This window comes from Lacerta agilis, chromosome 1 (assembly GCF_009819535.1).
Source record: "Lacerta agilis isolate rLacAgi1 chromosome 1, rLacAgi1.pri, whole genome shotgun sequence".
NCBI lineage: Eukaryota > Metazoa > Chordata > Lepidosauria > Squamata > Lacertidae > Lacerta > Lacerta agilis.
In genome coordinates, this window is record NC_046312.1 from 72088107 (window position 1) to 72108468 (window position 20362).

Here is a 20362-nt window from a genome sequence, read left to right on the forward strand (position 1 = left end):
CCGGGGCGGGGCTAGGGCCATGCCACGACCCCATTGGAACCCAAGGGGAACTCGAGTTGGTCTGAATCGACGGGGCTCCCCTTATCAGTGGTTTACCCTTACTGGACTTCCTGCTCTGCGGGCAGGAGTCAGATATAGTCAGGTCCACTCAATGCCTAAGCCAATACCGCTCACATGCTGTAACCAATAAAGTTGTGGCCAAATTTTTACCCAATCACATTAACCTTATATTCTGTGTCCTGGTGTTTTTATTTCATTCCCGGGAGGGCGGCTTTGGGGTCTCGACACGCAAATCCGCTCCACCTCCTTGTGGGGAGGAGTTGCGGTGGACCGCAGAGCCGCTCTCCCCACTTCCTGTGGGCGGGGGACTTTGTCCCTCGCTGCTCGGAGGAGTCCCCGGCCGCGTCAGCAGGCAACTGGCCAATCAGCCGGCTGGGGGCGTGGCCGGGGGCTCCCTTTCAAAAGGAGAGGCGCGAGCCAAGAGACCTCCTTTCGGCTCGCTTCCTCGGATCTCCCACCCTCCCTCCCTTCCCTGTAGGCAGGTTTCACCCTATGGCCTTGCTTTGGACTTCGGTTGGTCGCCTGCCCTTGTCGGGGGCCTGGTAGGAATTTTTCCACTTGGCAGATTGGCTGGGCCATTTGGTTTTCGCCTACCACTTAGCAATCGTCACAACTTTGTAAGGTGGCGGTTAGGCATTGAGTGACCTAATGTTGGGGGAGGGGAGGCCGGGCCATCGCCTGCCCCTCCAAGCTTAAGGGTAGTCCGTTAAAGGAATCCGGGGGTGTGGGATCTTGTCCGAAGCCCGGGGCGGGGCTAGGGCCATGCCACGACCCCATTGGAACCCAAGGGGAACTCGAGTTGGTCTGAATCGACGGGGCTCCCCTTATCAGTGGTTTACCCTTACTGGACTTCCTGCTCTGCGGGCAGGAGTCAGATATAGTCAGGTCCACTCAATGCCTAAGCCAATACCGCTCACATGCTGTAACCAATAAAGTTGTGGCCAAATTTTTACCCAATCACATTAACCTTATATTCTGTGTCCTGGTGTTTTTATTTCATTCCCGGGAGGGCGGCTTTGGGGTCTCGACACGCAACATGAATGCTTGGTCAAGCTGCAACTCCCTTATGGTGTTTTTGCTTCATATGTAAAATAAGAATAGTAAACCAGGATAGAAGAAAGAAGAAAATGAAGAAAACACCCGCTGTGGAGTAGTCAAGCTGTCAGATATCAGCCCCTTTTTGCTGTTTACAGAAAAACCTATAATAATGAAATGTTACATTGGGTTCAAGGCAAGTTAGGACCAAATCTCCAAAAGGTCTTAAGTACAACAACAGAACATGTTTGAATTTGCTTCTAAACTAACGGAAAATCAGCATTGGGTTTGGGGGATTGTCTCTAGGATACCGGTAATTTAGAAGTCATTTAGAAAGGGCAGTGCGACCAACTCTTGTACTTCAGACCAGACCACATGTGATTGCCTCTCATCCAGAGCTCTTAAAATACATTGCCCTTTGCAACTTAATCTTGCATATATTGAAGAGCAGGTTTTTGAACTTTGCCGGGAATCTTGTCCCACCTCCATAGTAGAAACATGGAATGGAGAAACTGTAGATCTCCAGGGGTTGTTGGACTGCAACTCTCATCAACCCAAGCCAGATTGGCCAGTTGTCAGAGATATTGGGAGCTATAGTCCATCAACATCTGTTTAAAAGTGTTTTTTTTTGGGGGGGGGGTGACATAAAAAGACTTTCAAAATATCCAAAGTGCCGCCATAAAAACAGAGGGCAACTGTATACCAGGACTTATTGAAAGAAGGACAGGAAGAAACAAATTCAGTAGCAGTGAATCAGATACTTATTTGTATATCATTAGAAATGTAACTGTAAATAAGGAATATCTGTTTGTTTACTTACTTACTTACTAAATTTGTATACTGTCCCATACCCGTAGGTCTCAGGGCAGTTCACAACATAAATTTACAATATAAAAGCACAAAATGCATAATAAAAATAATCAGAACAATTAACAATACAAATGTATACAAACTAATAAAAATTGCACTCCCCAACAAAAGCCTCTAAACCATGGGTAGGCAAACTAAGGCCCAGGGGCCGAATCCGGCCTAATCACCTTCTCAATCCAGCTCGCAGACGGTCCAGGAACCAGTGTGTTTTTACATGAGTAGAAAGTGTCCTTTTATTTAAAATGCATCTCTGGGTTATTTGTGGGGCATAGGAATTTGTTCATTTATTTTTTTTCATAATATAGTCCAGCCCCCCACAAGGTCTGAGGGAAGTGGACCAGCCCCCGCTGAAAAAGTTTGCTGACCCCTGCACCTAAACAATCCCCTAGCCCACAAATACAAAAATCCAAATTAATATATAACAAATACAAATACAAAAATCCACATTAACACATAGCACTTAAAAACAATTTAAAACGGCCCCAACGCCCAAATAAAACACCACCCAAGTTAAAACCCCACCCCCATTAAAACAACAGGGAATAAGGAGCCTGTGGCCCTCCAGATGTTGAGAGTCTCCATTGCTCATCAGCCCCCAAAAGTATGGCCAATGGTCAGGGATGATGGGAGATGGAGTCAAGTAGCAGGAGGAGGACCAAAGGTTCCCTATCCTTACTGCAAATGACTGGCTGGCAGAACAAGTGGCATAATGACATGGGTTCTCGTCTGGTTTACTGACTCACTACTGTATTAACATGTGGACTGAAATGGCTAATAGTTTCCTTTCTCTGAACAATTTGTGCTTATTAGTTACAAGACAGTCCCGGCCAAGTTCACAGGCTCTGCCAATGAAACAGTGTTCCATTCCACGAGTCAAATTGTGTTCTTCTGAAACTGGCACCAACTGGCATCATGGTGCTCCTTTCTCATCTCTCCCCTCTTTTGCCCATTTCATCTCAGTGCTTGTGCTCTTCCATAAACCTGTGGGGGAAGGCCAGAGGCTAGGGAAACAGTGAACACCACTTGCATTTGAGCCAAACTAGGTTACCTGTGAGTTCTGCATAGCGCTCAGCTGGGATATCTTTTGCCCTTTGTGCCTCTGCCAGAGCCATTGCCAGCTGTGCAAATGTCTTCTCGGTGGAGGAAGATTTACTGCCTAGGACACATTATGCTAATACCTCAGCAACTCTAACAGCACTGCCTGCATACATAAGGGAGAGAAAGAAGGGCACTTTAATTTCATTTTCCTTGAAGCAGCCGGCAATCACGTGGCCTCCCATCTGGCCTTTGGGATAACAACATTAGCAACGATAGCCAAGAGCTAGTTTTCTTAGCACAGGCCCTTTCAGAAGCCTTGTCTATGTTTAAAACTTTTTCCATGCTGGCTAACTCTGTATTGTTTGTAAGTCACTGCAGCTACTGGGAGCAATTATAGGAACAGCACCTGACTCCGTCCTACCCAGTGTTGAAAGGAGGCACGGAGGAGGTAGAACAGTTTCTTCCTTCCTCACAATACACTGTCCTTTTTGTGTAAATGAACTGCAGTCCTTGAATATAGCATCTCACATTTTTTCCATTATATTTTGCATGAGTGTTTAAAAAACAAACAAGGTCCAGTTGTTCTGATACATAACAAATCTGGGGTGCACTGGGTACAGGTACTCAACCCATCTGTAAAGTATTGGTTCAGCTGAGCTACCTCCTGGGAAGCTGTCAAGTCTCCCTTTTGTTCACCGGTATATTGCCTTGTTGAAACACTTATCACAATGTTATTTCAATGAGATGGCGATTAATCGCACAGCTCTACCAAGTATTGGCTTTATCCATACCAGTAGCTACTTCAAAACCTGACAACAGAAGCATGATTCTGCCATGATTCTGTATGATCTCCTGCTAGTACATTCAACCTTGGATTTTCTGTTCACTTCAGGCAATTTAGAAATGCTGTAACTTATTGTAGTATCTAGAACAAAACAACAGAGTTTTATAGCTAGGTAGGATATATGAGAACAGAACACATCTACTTCAAAACCTGACAACAGAAGCATGATTCTGCCATGATTCTGTATGATCTCCTGCTAGTACATTCAACCTTGGAATTTCTGTTCACTTCAGGCAATTTAGAAATGCTGTAACTTATTGTAGTATCTAGAACAAAACAACAGAGTTTTATGGCTAGGTAGGATATATGAGAACAGAACACATCTGCTTAACCAAATACATTTTATTTACAGGAATTCAGAGTAATATAAAAGTAATGACTTTGGTATTAAATCAAAAGAATAAAAGCATATTCCTAGTTCGTGCTGTTCTCATTCTAGATCTTAACTGGAGGCAAAGGGTATTACAACTTGCATAGTTACCATTTAAGATCTACATTTCCAAACTGCATAGCCAGGTAAAGTTAGTTATGATTAACACTGCAATCATATACACAGTTAACCAGGAGCAAGTTGCACAGAAATTAATGGGAATTGGGCTGAGCTGTAAATTCCACTGGCCACAACTGAACTGAAGTTACTCATCATGACTAAGTAAAGTTAATCATGGAAATAAATCATGTTGCATTCAGTGGAGCTTGCTCTTCAGTGAGCGTGTTTAGGATTCCGGCTTTACTCATCACGACTAAATTTAGGTGGGGTGCAGCATAGGCCTAATAGAACTTAACAGCACCCATTTCTGTCACAATTGTGCATGTGTGTATTTGAATTAAACAAATGGGTTCTTCCTTATTTAGAGCATCTTTGCGTATTCAAACCAAGGAAGCTTACAAAATATGCAAATAGGGTCTAATTCATGTTCAGAAATGGCTATAAAACTGCTTAAAATAATAATGTAAAGCAAGCTGCTGTTTTCTCTCTCCCTCCTGAGCCTTAAAATATTCTTACTGGTTATTGAACCAAGTAATTTCCATTTCCTTGGGTTTACTTTTCACTGGGGTATGTTGTTCTGTTTTGACTAGCTATTTTGGGGGCTCTAAATGATGGCTTTCAGCTGGCAAACACACTTGTGGCTGGGCAAGTCCTTCGTTCCTGGTTTATACCCTGCCTCCATGTTTCCACTCAGCATTGCGTGTTTCTGCTGCCTGGTCATCACTTTAGCCAGTCTTTGTTGACAGATGCTGCAGCTGTCTTGGTTGCATCATGGGAGTTCACAGTCACACCCGGGATGGCACATTTGTGTGTGTTGGGGGGGGGGACTGATTAGGACCACCCAGCATCCACCCACAGTTGTGGCACAAATTCCAGTTTCTCAGAGTCTCCAACAGTCTTGCTCTTTTTCCCTGGTGGTGCAGAAGTCTATTGCTTTGGCAGCGTGTATTTGCCCTTCCGATCCAAACTCTTCTTAAAGTGGATGGCGTACCAGAGGAACAAAGTTAAGCTCATCCCATACACCTAGGATAGGTAAATAAATGAAAGTCAATTAAAAACATTGTAGTTGCTTAAAGGAAATTAATTCATTAATTATAATGGGTTGTGTCCAATAGTAAACATTTGTCCAAGGACTTCCACTTGGGCAGTAGAACTTCCCCTCCCTCTCTCCTCTTTGTACCCTACCCCAGTGTTTTTCAACCACTGTTCCGTGGCACACTAGTGTGCCGCGAGATGTTGCCTGGTGTGCCGTGGGAAAATTACTTTATATATAGTCAATATAGGCACAGAGTTAATTTTTTTAACATTTTCTAATGGTGGTGTGCCTCGTTTTCATGAAACAAGTGTGCCTTTGCCCAAAAAAGGTTGAAAAACACTGCCCTACCCAAACCTGCTCTGGAGGGTTTGGGGTAAAAGCCAGGACAAATTTGGGGGTGGGGGTACAAGGAGGGAGGAGGAGAAGAAGTTCCGTTGCAGAAGTTGAGAGGAACAGCTTCACTAGACACCTTGTATTTCTCTACTGCTTTTCTACAGGTTCAAATCAATTTCTATAAAAGCAATAAAAACACAATGCAATACAATCAAATCTATAAATAATATGGGACCACCATATAAGTAACCATGTAACAGCCACCATGTAACAGTCAAATAAACAAGATGGTCTGTAGTAAAAAAAAGGTGTACAAGGGGGGGACGCTTTAGAAAAGTCAGCTGACAGGTAGTTTCCTTCATTTCTTCCAAGAGTGGTTCCACAGTTTCAGAGTAATCATCAAAGTAGCTTTTGTTGTTGTTCAAATTTACTGCCAACTTGGCACAGATAATAACAGCTGCTTGCTACAACTCAGCTGGCAAGTGAACTTGTATGGGAAGACTCAGTCCTTATGAGCACAGAAACGCTGATCCTTGGGGTTGAAACCACATCCTCCTGGCGAAAACCAATCACCTGCAAATCACTGCTACTCACTAGAAATCTATTTCTGAGAGAGGAAAGGAGAGAAGCATAGGGAGAGATGTATGCCCCTTTGGTGGGAGAGGATAGAGGGCTTTACATTCTTAAATTATTACAGGATGGTGTCAGCTAGCATGGCCAGTTGTGCACTGCCAAATTAGAGGAAACACTTCACCCAAAAAAGGGGACAAGAGTGAACACAGGTCTTCATGTGACAATTTATGCACATTTAGGCGCACCTTTAAAATTAACTATCATCATGTAAATAGAAATGCTGTTCCGTGTTACCAGGTGACTTATGTAAGACTCAGCTATAAAGCCACAAATAAAACGTTTTGAATGTGTTGTAAAATGCAATATACAATTGTGACACTAGATGGTGATGGTGAGCTATAGCAAATCCAATGCATTTTTCAAAACGATTTTTTAAAAAGCATTTCCACAACGTTTTTAACATGTGTGTAGATTCCACCTCAGTCTGCTTTCTTGGTGATAATTTTGGAAAAGCAACTTCAAGGGCCCTGCTCTCCCTTCTTTTATCTTTAAATTGGACTTAGACTGGACATCCATTTAACTAGAGGACTATAAAGCAGGACTTACAGGCAATTTTGGTGTGAGCCCCATGCTGATTTTCAGATTACTCTCCTTATTAACTCCCATTGCATAGGAATTTGATAGTAACCCAACTAGGAACACAGGAAGCCGACTTTATACTACTACGTCAAACCATTGGCCCATTTAGCTCAGTGCACTGCTACACTGGCTGGCAACAGCTTTCCAGGGTTTTAGACAGGTGTCCCTCCCAGGCCTACCTGGGATATGGCAATGGTTGAACCTGGAACCTCATTGCTAAGCAGATCCTCTCACATTGAGCTGTGGCCCTTCCCCACTCTGATATATTGGTTTGCTACCATCATATCTAGTTTACCCCTGCACCAAGTTGATGCAAAATGAAATGTGTGGCACCTGCATCCTTTTCCTAACCACCATTACTGGAAGCGAGGCATTGATTGCATGCCACTTGCTGCAACACACCTTACATCAACAAAGTGCACTGGACTGCAGTCTCCATTGACCCCTGACCTTAAATCAAGGCACGGTTTTTATAAAACATGGCTCAGCCAATAGTTCATTTTATAATTATATTGCTACATGGCTTAAACTTCTCTGTGACATAAAGTGACACCCTATATACCAAAGTTGAAACCCACCAGGAATGGGGTATGCATCAATATGTGGCGAAGCATGGCGTTTGTAAATAGGGGTGCAAGATTTACTGTCTGGTACTATGCAGGTTTACTCAGAAGTAAATCCCACAGAATTGAGGAGGATTCATTTCCATGGAGGAACAGCTCACCTGGTGGGGCTGTCAGGCTGCTGCCAGTGACTTCCACAGCTGGTTGCCCAGGAATGTACCGCCTGCTTTTTATTCAGTATTTACAGAGAGAGGCTTTAGAACCCAGCCTCTTGGATAATGGCACGGTCCCAAGTGAATCTCCATCCCCTCTCCCCATCTTTTCTACTTCCTCATTCATCAATCTCAACGTCTCTCCTACGGGTGCTGGTAAGTGCCCTGTGTCTTTGAGCTCTTTGCTCTCCTACATTCAAGGCTTGCCGGGTTCTGGGAGGGGAAGTCTGGAATGCTTTCTAAAGACACTGTGTCCGTCAGCTGTCGCTCCCACTGGTGCTTCCTCCTCCTCCTCTCCCATTATTTCCCATCTTTCCCCCTCATTTTCCTCTGAGCTGTGACCTCCCTCAAACCCATGTTGTAAATCTAAACTGTCTTCCTCTTCCCTGGAAGGGTCAGGCTGGGAGGGCAGTCTCCACCATTCCTCCTCTGCCCAGTCCCTGACAGGGGCAGAGCTGAGCTGCAGTAACAGCCTCCTGGCAGGGCTGTCATTGCCACTTACCAGGAGGGTAGAGATTCTGACAAGGACGGAGATGCATGGGCACACCAGCAGAAGCACTGGATTGGATGCACCAGTGTGTGCCCACACAGCAACCACCTTGCTCCTCCCCCTCCAGGTAGACACTTCTCCCAGGTAATAAATGCCCATATATATACATTCATAAAGCATGAAAACACTGTTGATAATGAAACCTAAACACAGATACCTTATTTCCAGTGAAGCAACTGGAAGGTTTATACTAAGGGTTAGGTGTCCACCCAAAAACTAAACTCTTTTGGTCCCTGTGACTTATTAAAAAAGGGGGGGGGTTGCGAGGCAGAATGCTGCCACTTCTGCAGAATTATGCTGACATCCATAGCTAGATTTGCACTTCTGCTTCTGTTGATTAAGGGGAAAAACAGGAGGATACAAGAGAACACAAATATTTACCATGAAGAAAATTGTAATGGTCATCAGCACAGAGACAAAAGTCATGTGTTTTTTCAGGAAATTTTGGATCTCTTCTAGGCAATCCTGAAATATGAGAGAAAATATCTTAGAGGACAAAATAATAAATGAAGGCTGTACGCCTGTGCACACTTACTTCGGAGTAAGCACCACTGAAACACAGTGGGATTTACTTCTGAATAAAAAATTCAAAGAGGACCAGGTTCCATATTTCCCTCCCCAACTCCTCACAGGTTTGGAGGAAGCATGCCACCAAACAGAAGCTACTTGAGACCAACAGTGGGATAAGGACTTCATGTCTTGCTTGTGGTCTTCCCAGAGGCATTGTCTTGGCAACTGTGGAAGTTAGGCTGCTGAACTAGATGGACTGCTTGGACTGTTCAGATGGAGAGTGGTATCATCCAGCAGGGCTCTGACATTCTCACAAAATTAGTGCTCTGCCTTCCAATAATTCCTCTCAAAATACTCACACCAGCCAGTGTGGTTTCATGGTTAGATTGGAATCTGGGAAGCCAGGGCTCCCCAGTTTCTACTCGGCTATGAAGCTCCTGGAGTGACCTTGGACCAGTCGCTGACCCTCAGCCTACTTTACCTCACAGGGTTGTTGTGAGGATAAAATGTGAAGGAGGAGAGGCATATACAGCATGTTTTGTTCCTTGGGGCAAAAGTGTGATATAAATGTAGATGCAGTAGCAGCAGCAGCAGCAGCAGCTGTTGTTGTTGTTGTTAATGGTTTCATAGAACTGAAAGTGTCCTGAACTATCATCTTGTTTAACTTCTAGCTCAGATGATGTCAGGAAAAATCTTGGTGCCAGAGTGACAAGGCCAGTTTTGCTAATACCCCAGCTGGGTGAGAATTGCTTCGTAAGAACCTAAACTGACTGTACTGCAGAGCTTCCCAGCCTCACATATCATTTACCTTTTCTGTTGTTCCCACTGTTTCTGATTGGCACATCTCTTTTTCAATCCTGCTTGCTTCTCCAAAGGGTGGCTTTTTCCCACAACAGAGAAACTGAAAGAAAGGGGTAAACACCACTCGTATCATTGCTTTTCTTTTCCAAACAAAACCCTTACAGAAGATTTTTGATTGTCGGCTGTTGGTTTGTTACTGGTAAACTGCAGAGGCTTTGCTTCCTCAGCCTTAAACCCTACATTATTATAACTGCAGTGGTTGATATAACAGCTGGCCATCAGACTGAGGATTAAAGATTGGGGGGGGGAGTATCCAACTAACTTGTTCCATTGGTGCAGCAGAACTCCCCTCCCCTGCTTTTCTCCCTTAGCAAGCGCCACACCCATTCTTAATCTCTGCCAGAGATTTAGGGGACCCACGGGGGGGGGGGAGAGGAAGTTCTCTTGCACAAGTGGAATCCTTAAGTTGATGGAGGGACTTGGCTGTTTGCCACCCATGGTTTCCATTCATGATATTTTGTGGTCAAATGCTTCTGCTTTGCTTCTCACTTGCATCTTTTACAAGTTTGATACTGCATTTCAAAAGTTGCCACTGGTTTTGTTCCCCAGTGGCAAACCACTCAGTCCTTCACTCCTCACCAGTATTTTCCTTTATTTCTTGGCACGTCCTGCATTTTCCATGCAATACAACCAATGATACAATGGAACAAAAATATTGTGCATTTATTTAGAGGCATAGCTGCAAGCGGTGTGGGAATATGGGAGAGGGCCTGGTTCATATGATGCGCAATTCAGCACTGTCCAGACAGATGAATCCTGATGCAGGTTCTGTGACGTTGCACCTGGCAAATACTTAAAGCATTTTGTGGAAGTATAAATATTGTGCAACAGGGTGATGGTGTTACTGGACTGCACAGCGATGCATGATGTAAGCCTCACGGACCCTCCTTGCCTGCCACTTTGTGGCACAAATTGGGAAGTACCAGTACACCATGCATCCCTGGCTGGGTCGCATAGTGTATATCCATATTAAACAAGTATGAATTTTACAACAAATAAAGGTAAACATTCCCTTTAGGTGCAGCCATAAAGTGATAGTTGACACATGACTTCCACAGAAGTCCCATCAAAACCTTTTGGGATAGTGAAAAGATCCAGGTGGCTTTTTTAATTGCCCCAGTCCAGGTTCTTCAGAAATGGTGCCCCTGTTTATACCTAATTTTCTGTACAAAAGGTGACGTGTCTGGAGATTATCAACACTTTCCTTCTTTCACCTAGGGTAATGTTTTATTCATCTGGCAGTGGTTTTGCGTTGATGGCATACACTATTTCGGGCATGAAGGACCATAGTTTTATCAGCTAGGGAGCTGCTAGGGTGCCCAGATGCAGCCAGTTCAGGTTCCTCTGGGAATTTCAAAGGCACATCTTATGATATCATAGTACTGGCAGAGTGCTGAAATTCCCTCTTCTACAAGACTCCTAAGGGTACCTGAACCTTGACTTGCATGGCATTTGGCCACAGCAAAAACTGTGGTGGTCAAAAACAAAACAAAGAAAGAAAGAAAAAGCAAAACATAAAGACCCTGGCTAGGTGCCTGATGATTCTCTCTTGGGCACAAAAACATGTTCTTTATAGTTTCTTTATAGCATGGCCATTGTGTCTGGTTGATCAGTTTTGGCTCAAGAAGAAAGCAAAGCCTGGCTTCTGCTGCCTTTCTTTTTTCACGGGATAGGTCAGGGCTGCAGTCCTGTACACACACACACACCCTGGGAGTTAGGCGTGCATAAGGAAGGACAGTGCTTCCTTGACTCCCCCCTTCCCCAAGTCTTCACCCAATAACTGGTAGCAGAGACACAGAGTAGATTTGTAGACATTGTTGGGAACATATTTTTTTTTAAAACGCCCCCCACCCCATCATTAGAAACACAAGATGTGGGTTTGAATTCTGGAAAATGCTGGAAAATGTAAGGCTAGTGTAGGAAAAAGAAAGGAGGAGTCCATATAGTAAAAGAGCACATGTCGATTCCCCCCTATGGCTCCAATTAGATCTTTATCAAAAACAGCTCCCACCGTTCAAAGAATCTGGAATTCCCTTTAGTTAGCTATCTGGAGAGGAGAAGCATACCTCTCTGTCTCTCCCTCTCCGACAAACATTCCCTCAACACTGTTCTCTCTCCTGCACTCATCCACAAAGTTGCTACTTCTTTGGGGCTTTCCGAGTTGCTCCCTGCTGCAAAGTTCCACCCACTCATGGAATGCCCTTCTCTTACTCTGCTACTCTTCTCAGGGCAGTTTCATTGGTGCAGCATTCTCTCCTCCACTTTGGGAATCTGTCAGCCAGACAGCATAAACAGCAGGATAAGGAAGAGTAGGAATTCAAGTGCTGTAGCACCATACATTTAAAGCACAACCTCATTACCCCTCACAGCTGCAGTTCCCAGCACTCTCAACCAGCTACAGTTACCACATATTCCTTCCTTCCTTCCTTCCTTCCTTCCTTCCTTCCTTCCTTCTTATTATCTGCAAGGGGTGTTGGGGGTATGTGCTTTAAATGTGGCTGAGGGCCAAACTAGATGGGGGTAGTTTGGCATAAGATAGCTGGTTTTAACCAATAGCTGGCATGGGATGGTGTGGAGGAAGCACAAAACTGGGACTGTGGCCTAGTGAGAGGTAGGTTTTAACCCTTTGGCTCCACCAATGGGAGATTTCCTCCCACTGTGGATATCAGCTGCAAGGGCTATGTGTGCGATTCTGATCAGGACTACAGCTGGGCCAGAGAATTCAAGCCCTCCTTCTCCCCAAGCTTGAATTCCCAGTCCAGCTGTGCAAAACCAGACAGTGGGATGAATGTCACATCTAGTTTGGTCCTGAGCAGGCCCAAGTGAGGAGATTTTACTGCTTGAAGCAAAGGACAAGATGGCGTTCCCTTCTGCTATTCCATATACAAAAGTCAACTGGATTGGCAGTTGAGTTTTGCTTCAACACTAGCGATAGGATAGCATCTTCCACTGTGGAGAACAGGCAAGCTTAGTGGCTTCAGGACAGGCCATCTAGCAAACAAAGAGGTAAATGATTAATGGTTCCAGGAGAAGCAGCCAGGGGACTGCCACTGCTCCCCAAGCACCTGCTACCTGAAGCTATTGCCTCATTCTTGCTAGTGGTTGGACCAGCAAAAGCAAATTGCCTTTGAGTTAGTTATGTGACCTATTGTTTCAGAGGAGTCAGAATTTAACAGATAACACGAAACCCCACCCCAAGCTTGGAAACAGATATGGGGCATAATACAACGAAGCTAAAACGTGCTATGTCACGATTGCTTACACGATATCAGCGTAGGCAGCCAAGGGAAAATTCCAGCAATTCACCAGGACCTTTGATGCTTACCACAATGGTGTTTGTGTTTGTGTATGTGGTGGTTTCCCCCCTCATTGGTCTTGCCAACTGCTAATCCATTTCTCCAGGCAAGTCATTGGGAAGAACTAAATAGCCTGTGCTCCAGTCAGGGGTGTAGTGCTGTCCGCAAAGGCCCAGGGTGGGGAGTGCATGCACACACCCCCTGCAAGAATGGAGCATGCCACCCCAGCCCTCATCGCTGCCTGGTGGGGGGAAGGGTGTGGAGGGTGAAGATCACCAGATTCTAAATCCTAGAAACTGGTTTCTGTGGAATGGCCCCTAGAGTATAGACCAAAATGTGCAAGCAGATCACCGTTTTGTGGATGGTATGTAGCTCCTGTCTCCTGGTGTTGGAAGAGTTGCTTCTCACATCTTCATACACGATGTCATACACATCCATCATGGCATCTTCAGCCTACAGGGAAGACATGGCCATAAGAAGAATTTCTACATGTCAGCCATCCTTTAAGGAACGATCTCATAAACAGTTGTGCTGGGCTTGCTGTAATGGTTTGCGAGTGCAGAAAAAGTGCACAACGTAACACAGGGTACAGAATTCAGTTTCCAGAGAATCAGGATTGTTTTTCCTTTGAAAAAAAAAAGTCTACTTTCAAGTCCTTGTGGGCTATGAAAGAAATATTTAGAAGTGTGTGGACAGCTAAAGTCTCAGAAATATGATGATGATGATGATGATGATGATATTTATTTATTTATACCCCACCCATTTGGCAGGGTTTCCCCAGCCACTCTGAGCGGCTTCCAACAAAAGAGAAAAAATACATTAAAACATCAGTCATTAAAAACTTCCCTAAACAGGGCTGCCTTCAGCCTGAGAGGTGATTGAATAAGGACCCAAGTTGCTGGGAGTGGGACTTTGCTGCTCATTTGCCCCACGCCATGACTAGCAGTCCTGAGCACATTATGCAACCAAGTCAGATAAAACTGTTCAATTTGGCAAACTTGCTCAATTTTAATAATAATAATAATAATAATAATAATAATAATAATAATGCAGAATCCAGCTTTTCTTTGGATAGTGTTTGGGTTGACTAGGTATAGAACTGCAATGCATTTAGTTCAAAGTGCAAGCAGCCCTGCTCTTGAAACTGGATGAAAACACTGCAATGAATATTTACAGATTTATTTATTTGTTTAAAATGTTTCAAAGGCTAATGATAACACCCTGAGCAAATTTGCCAATGGTAAACTGCTGTTTTAGAATTCAACACATGAATGACAATCTACCAGTGCAAAATAAATATGCGCCCAAGTACATAAATCTACAAGATTGATTCAGAAATGAAAAGAGCAGGAATTAATTTGGCTTTGCTGCAACAGGGAACTCACAGGAACCTCCAAACATATTTTAGTAATGGTTAAAGCTTCGGTTCTCACCACAAACTCTGTGGGAAGCATAAATGGATTCTCACCATTATGGAGAACAGACAATGCTTGTTCTTCTGAAATTTAGAGTCTAAATGTCTCCAAGAAGTAACCCAAGTGCCTGGAAATTACTGTTTGATTATGGGGATTAAGCCTTTGCAAGAGAAGACCCTTCCCATGTTCCTGTTTGCTAAGCCCATCTTCTGTACTGTCATGCCAAGTGGCAAAAATAAGTTCACCGCACATTCAACTAGATATAATAATCAGGGGAGTAGTAATATTCTCACCAAGGATGTGGGTGGCGCTGTGGGTTAAACCACTGAGCCTAGGACTTGCTGATCAGAAGGTCGGCGGTTCGAATCCCCGCAATGGGGTGAGCTCCCTTTGCTCGGTCCCAGCTCCTGCCCGCCTAGCAGTTCAAAAGCACGTCAAAGTGCAAGTAGATAAATAGGTACTGCTCCGGCGGGAAGGTAAACAGTGTTTCCGTGCACTGCTCTGGTTCACCAGAAGCGGCTTAGTCATGCAGGCCACATGACCCGGAAGCTGTAAGCCGGTTCCCTCGGCCAGTAAAGCGAGATGAGCGCCACAACCCCAGAGTCGGACACAACTGGACCTAATGGTCAGGGGTCACCTAATAGTCTCACCACTTGTCAGGATGTGATATACAACCAGGCCAATGATGGCCAATGATCCTCTGTTTTCACCACCATTAAGTAGCAAATCAAATCCTAAATGTTTTCAGAAGAATATAAGGCACTGGAGTTTCTGGGAAATTTGAATCATTGTGCAGCAATCAGAGAAAGACAATTGATCTTGGCTTTATCAGGGAGTTGGGTGGGTTCCATTTCTTTTATTCCTTTACCCTTCCCTTTTCTTTCCTATTGATTTGTGTGTGCCTCAAGGCAAATTGTAGCTTTTCAGAACAGAAAACTCAATAATGCAACAGAATTGAGGGAAGCAATAAGAGTGTTAGGTGAGACATCCACTGAAACCACATGAAAAGTTTCTCCTAATTTCAGTTGCTTTCTTACCTCAACCCCAACCCTGGATTTCTTATCCAGGCATTAAGGATCTCTGTTTTAGAAAAGCAGATTGAAAAAGCATGCCACCTATTTATTGCACTCCAGAGCTTTAACACGTAGCATTATAAGGTTAGGCATGTACTAAAAAAATCATTCTAGTATTAGTTTTCATGTGCCATGTTTAGGGATGGGCAAATATGTAAATTTTTGTTTCTCTCAAGTTTCTATTTTTTCCAGTCATAAGTTCAGCTCTTCACATTTCCACATCAGAAACATATTAAAAATAAAAAAAAATGTCCAGTAGCATCTTAGAGACCAACTAAGTTTGTTCTTGGTATGAGCTTTTTGTGTGCATGCACACTTCACATGCACACAAAAGCTTGTACCAAGAACAAACTTAGTTGGTCTCTAAGGTGCTACTGGACAACACACACACACACACACACAACGTCAGACCAACACGGCTACCTACCTGAATCTATCTCCACATCAGTTTGCATTTTAAAAAAGAAGTCTTTATGAACATTCACCAGCAATCTGGTGCGAATTCTTCCTCATATATCTATGTGCCTATGCAATTCCACCATTTTTTGCAAAGCAGTTTCTCCAGACATAGCGCATTTTGTATGTTGTTTTACACTTTACCTCAGTACATGCATTTTTGTACACATAACACGGCTGGAGAACTGCACTGCAAAATTCAGAGGAATGTGAATTTTGAAGTGTGGTTGTCTTTTGGTTCTCATATTCTCACAGAAAGCATGGACTAAGGAAGTTCACCTTTAAATGTAAAGTGAACTTGAATTTATCCCCCATGCTTATTCACATTAAAGGGTTTCAAAATGAGCCAAAAGGGAATAAAAATAGGATCTGGGGAGCCATTTTGTTGCCAGCCTGTCTTTTTGTAGCCGTGGCTTCATAATGGCGATGGTGAAGTAAAGCAAAATTTCCTCAGCATGTGTGTTGCTTCCCACAACTGCGTGAGCAAACAGCTGACAACTGCATTCCCACCGACTGATCTGTTGGTCATGACATGTGGTGTATCTATAATCTTTCCAGGGCGAAACATGAGGTTATAGGCAATATACCGTAATCAGTAGCACAGCAGGCATTGTTAGAAACACAGGGAAATTAGCCATGTGTTCATAAAAAGTCAGATGGAGAATGAGGCAAAAAACAAAAACCAGCTGCAATAAAAATGGCTGCCTCTAGAACCATTCTAGTACGTGATCTAATGCTACGTCTGCAGATCAGTTGGGGCCTTGAGATAGGGAGTTGGGAGTGAACCCTTTGCACCTTCATTGATTCCTCACCCTAAATCTTCTGCCTGAAGCTGCTGTTAGTTGTGAGATAGGAAAATGTGGAGGGTACAAAAATTATTCTCATGTATTTTACCCATCATGGGACGCGGGTGGCGCTGTGGTCTAAACCACAGAGCCTAGGGCTTGCCGATCAGAAGGTCAGTGGTTCGAATCCCCACGACGGGGTGAGCTCCCGTCGTTCGGTCCCTGCTCCTGCCCACCTAGCAGTTCAAAAGCACGTCAAAGTGCAAGTAGATAAATAGGTACTGCTCCGGCGGGAAGGTAAATGGCGTTTGTGTGCACTGCTCTGGTTCGCCAGAAGCAGCTTAGTCATGCTGGCCACATGACCTGGAAGCTGTCTGCAGACAAACGCCGGCTCCCTCGGGCTATAGAGTGAGATGAGCGCCGCAACCCCAGTCGTTCACGACTGGACCTAACAGTCAGGGGTACCTTTACCTTTTTATTTTACCCATCACAGATAATAGCTGCTTCTCAGGGTGTTCATAGTTAAGAAAACAGTATGCGTTTGGGAGGGGGGTTCTCTCCCCTCTCCCTCGGCCATAAGGTTGCAATGAAGAGATGGAGACATATTCAGGATTCTCTATTGAAAACAGGTAGTTCCTCAGAAGCCTTTGGTGAAGGACTGTTGACAGCTTTCTAGAGGTTCATGTATATCCAGATGACCCCCAGCCACATGTTTATTAATATGTTCAAAGAATCCTAGAAAAGGTATATGAGTGAAGTAGGGCTTCTCTTTGCAGAAGCTGGGTACTTCTCCAGCAACATTGATTCTTCTCCTGATACATGATCAACTACTCATTAAAAACCATTGCACGAAACCAAAAACCAAATGAACCTAAAACAGATTATTATTATTTTACTACACATTTAGCCATTTTCAGTTGTAGGGTAGCCAGTAAACTGAGGAGAGGGCCTACAATATCCCTGGCAGAAGCCAAACATTTCTCCCTCTGCAGGTAGACCACCCAAGGCACCTTGTTGCTCAATTTTGGTTCAATTATGAACCAAATACCTTGGATGGTATTCAACTAAGTTTTACTCAAAGCAGCCCCAACAAAACCAATGGGTCTAACCTAGCCATGTTTATTACATTTAGTGAGTCATGGGGTCACGGAGAGTTGAACACGACTAAGACGACTAAACAACAACAAGGTTTTGTTGAATGGAGGATTGCAGAGTTGCTGATTTTATTGCCTATTTTTATACACATTGTCTTGTTTTATGTTTTTAATATGTTTCTGCTTTTCAATTGATTTTGACTATTACTGTACCTTGAATATTTAATAGAACCGCAAGGAAAACAATAACAGCATAAGCTATACTGCATGGGAATTCTGCTAAGACAAAGCCGGGAGACATGTTGGAACAAGGGTTGTTTGGAATGCATTATGACTTCCATCTTGATTGGCCTGGCTACTTTGTGGGAAGCTCTCCAACCACAGCGCATCACACGTGAGGAGAGGCACAATAAGAGTCTCATTCAGAGGTCATTACAATAAGTGCAAGTAATTCTCCTGACCTGTTTGAACACATAATTATTTTGTATGACTATGCGTGGCACCACTCTCAGAAAAATTAAATAACAGAGAACGTGCACAAGCAATGCTGACACCAAGCCCTACATATATTAAGTAAATTATTGTTTGCAGAGTGTTTTCCCCTACTATCACTCCATAAGTTGCCCCCCCTTTTTTTACACCTTCCTTCTGTCCCTCTGAGGTCCCACACCTGCATGAGATTAGGCTGTGGCTCATACGCAGCCTCAGGTTCCTCCCTTCGGAATAAACCACAAGTCCCTTTCGTAACATAGACCGAAGCACCCAGAATCTAGGAATGCAGCTTCCCCCCTTAAGGTAGGGGTAGATCTTAAGGTTGCTCAACTTCCACAGGCCATTTTGACAGGTGGCTGCCACCCATCAACCTATCGCCTGACATCACCACATTTTCCTTTGCCTGCTAAGCAGTTAGAAATCAAGCCAGTCAGAGAAAGTCACGTGGCTTTTAAAGCACTGACAACCAGCTGATCATCAGTGCCTGCAAATCACCCTCTAGGCAGGGAGCAGCACCTTTACCTTCCCGATACCTGACATGATACAATGTCAGATGCAGGGAAGGTGGCTTGGGGGTAATGGCCTCATTAGGTTCATGGGCTGGAGACTGCCTGCCGCTGCCTGGGGGTATCAGTAATTTATTGATTCGTAACTCTTGTATTTCTTCCTTCCTCCAAAGCTGTGCAAAGATCAGAGCTGTACAGAGTGTTTTCTTTTGAAAGTGGCAGCATCTGAGGGCCACTTCAGATGTTATATGAAAGAGTCAAAGCCTTGATGCATTTTAATAGGCCCTGTTCATCACATTTTTATAAAAATGAGGAAGAAAGGGGAAGCCTATGCATTGCAGAAATCGCCATATCGCTCAAAAGCCTATGGATTCTCCTTGTGTTTCCTTAGGGATGTGCCATATTTTTCCTGCATCCTTTGAAGGGAATTTTCAGGCTGGAAAATATACAATAAGCAGACATCCAGGAATTGTGATTGGTTGGGGACTGTACGCTTGCACTAGGCGCCTGTTTTCTGGTTGATAATGTAAATGTCCCTCAAAGGTTACAGAATAAAAGGGCTGACTTGTCTTTTGCAGGAATGTTTGATGTGGCCCTGAAATCAAGAAGAGAAATTACCTTGAAGTAAATGTATGTTTGAGTTGAAGGGGAACCTACTTTATAAACAAATCTCTGCTCCTGCTTTGCCAATGGAACCTGCTGTTCTACACCGCAAGTGATTAATATCTAAGCTAACCAAATGAGTTGTGTATAAATTAAAGTAAACACTGGCTAGAACTATATGGGAAGAATGGAAAAGCCTCTCTTCACCTCAGTTGCTTTCAACTACATGTGGTTTATTTATCCATGCATCCATCATTACATTTATATCCCATCTTTCCTCCATGGAGCCACAAAGTGGCTGGGGAAACCCAGCCAGATGGGCAGGGTATAAATAATAAATTATTATTATTACATGGTTCTCTCCCTTCTCATTTGATCAGAGGCGCTGTTTGGCCACACTGGGCACTGGAACCACAGGTGGTGCTGCAACAATGATGCAGAATGAAGCGTGATAGGTGTGGCAGGCACCGGATTTTAGCATCACACAGGGCGCCACTGAAGTTTGAGATCCCAAAGTCCACCACTGATTTGGTCCTCACAACCCGGTGAGGTAGATTAGGCAGAGAGTGACTGGCCCAAGGTCACCCAGTGAGCTTCATGGCTGAGTGGGGATTTGAATCCTGTTCTCCCAAGTCCTAGTCCAGGGGTCCCCAAACTAAGGCCCGCGGGTCGGATAAGGCCTGAGGGACTTGTTTATCCGGCCCGCAGTGACCCCACCGCCCGCTCTTACCGGCACTACGCTGCGCAGCTGCCCTCTTCCGCGTTGGAGGAGCACCGGAAATAGCTTGTGCGCTAGTGCAAGCGTTATTTCCGGTGCACATCCAGGTCGGAGGAGGCCCGTGCACATGCGCACAAGCTATTTCCGGTGCTCCTCCAACCTGGAAGTGTGCCGGAAATAGCGTGTGCGCATGTGTATGGGCGCGTGCTCCCCCGCCCTCTGGCCCACCGCGCGATCGGCGCTGGAGACACCGGCCTGAAGCGCAGTAAGTTTGCTGGCCCCTGTCCTAGTCTGACATGCTAACCACTAC

At 44.4% G+C, this 20362-nt stretch overlaps 1 protein-coding gene across 1 annotated transcript in view; it reads right to left on the reverse strand.

Annotated features, from left to right (window-relative positions):
• Positions 1 to 5262: 5262 nt before the first annotated feature.
• TSPAN32 (tetraspanin 32) overlaps positions 5263 to 20362 on the reverse strand; it is a 31304-nt gene continuing 16204 nt past the window's right edge. Inside the window, exons 5-8 of the mRNA XM_033154419.1 lie at positions 13262 to 13363; positions 9562 to 9654; positions 8625 to 8708; positions 5263 to 5360 (exon numbers count right to left, since the gene is read on the reverse strand). Coding sequence (XP_033010310.1) covers positions 5265 to 5360; positions 8625 to 8708; positions 9562 to 9654; positions 13262 to 13363 — 375 coding nt within the window. The 3' untranslated portion in view covers positions 5263 to 5264. The remainder of the gene's footprint in view (positions 5361 to 8624; positions 8709 to 9561; positions 9655 to 13261; positions 13364 to 20362) is intronic.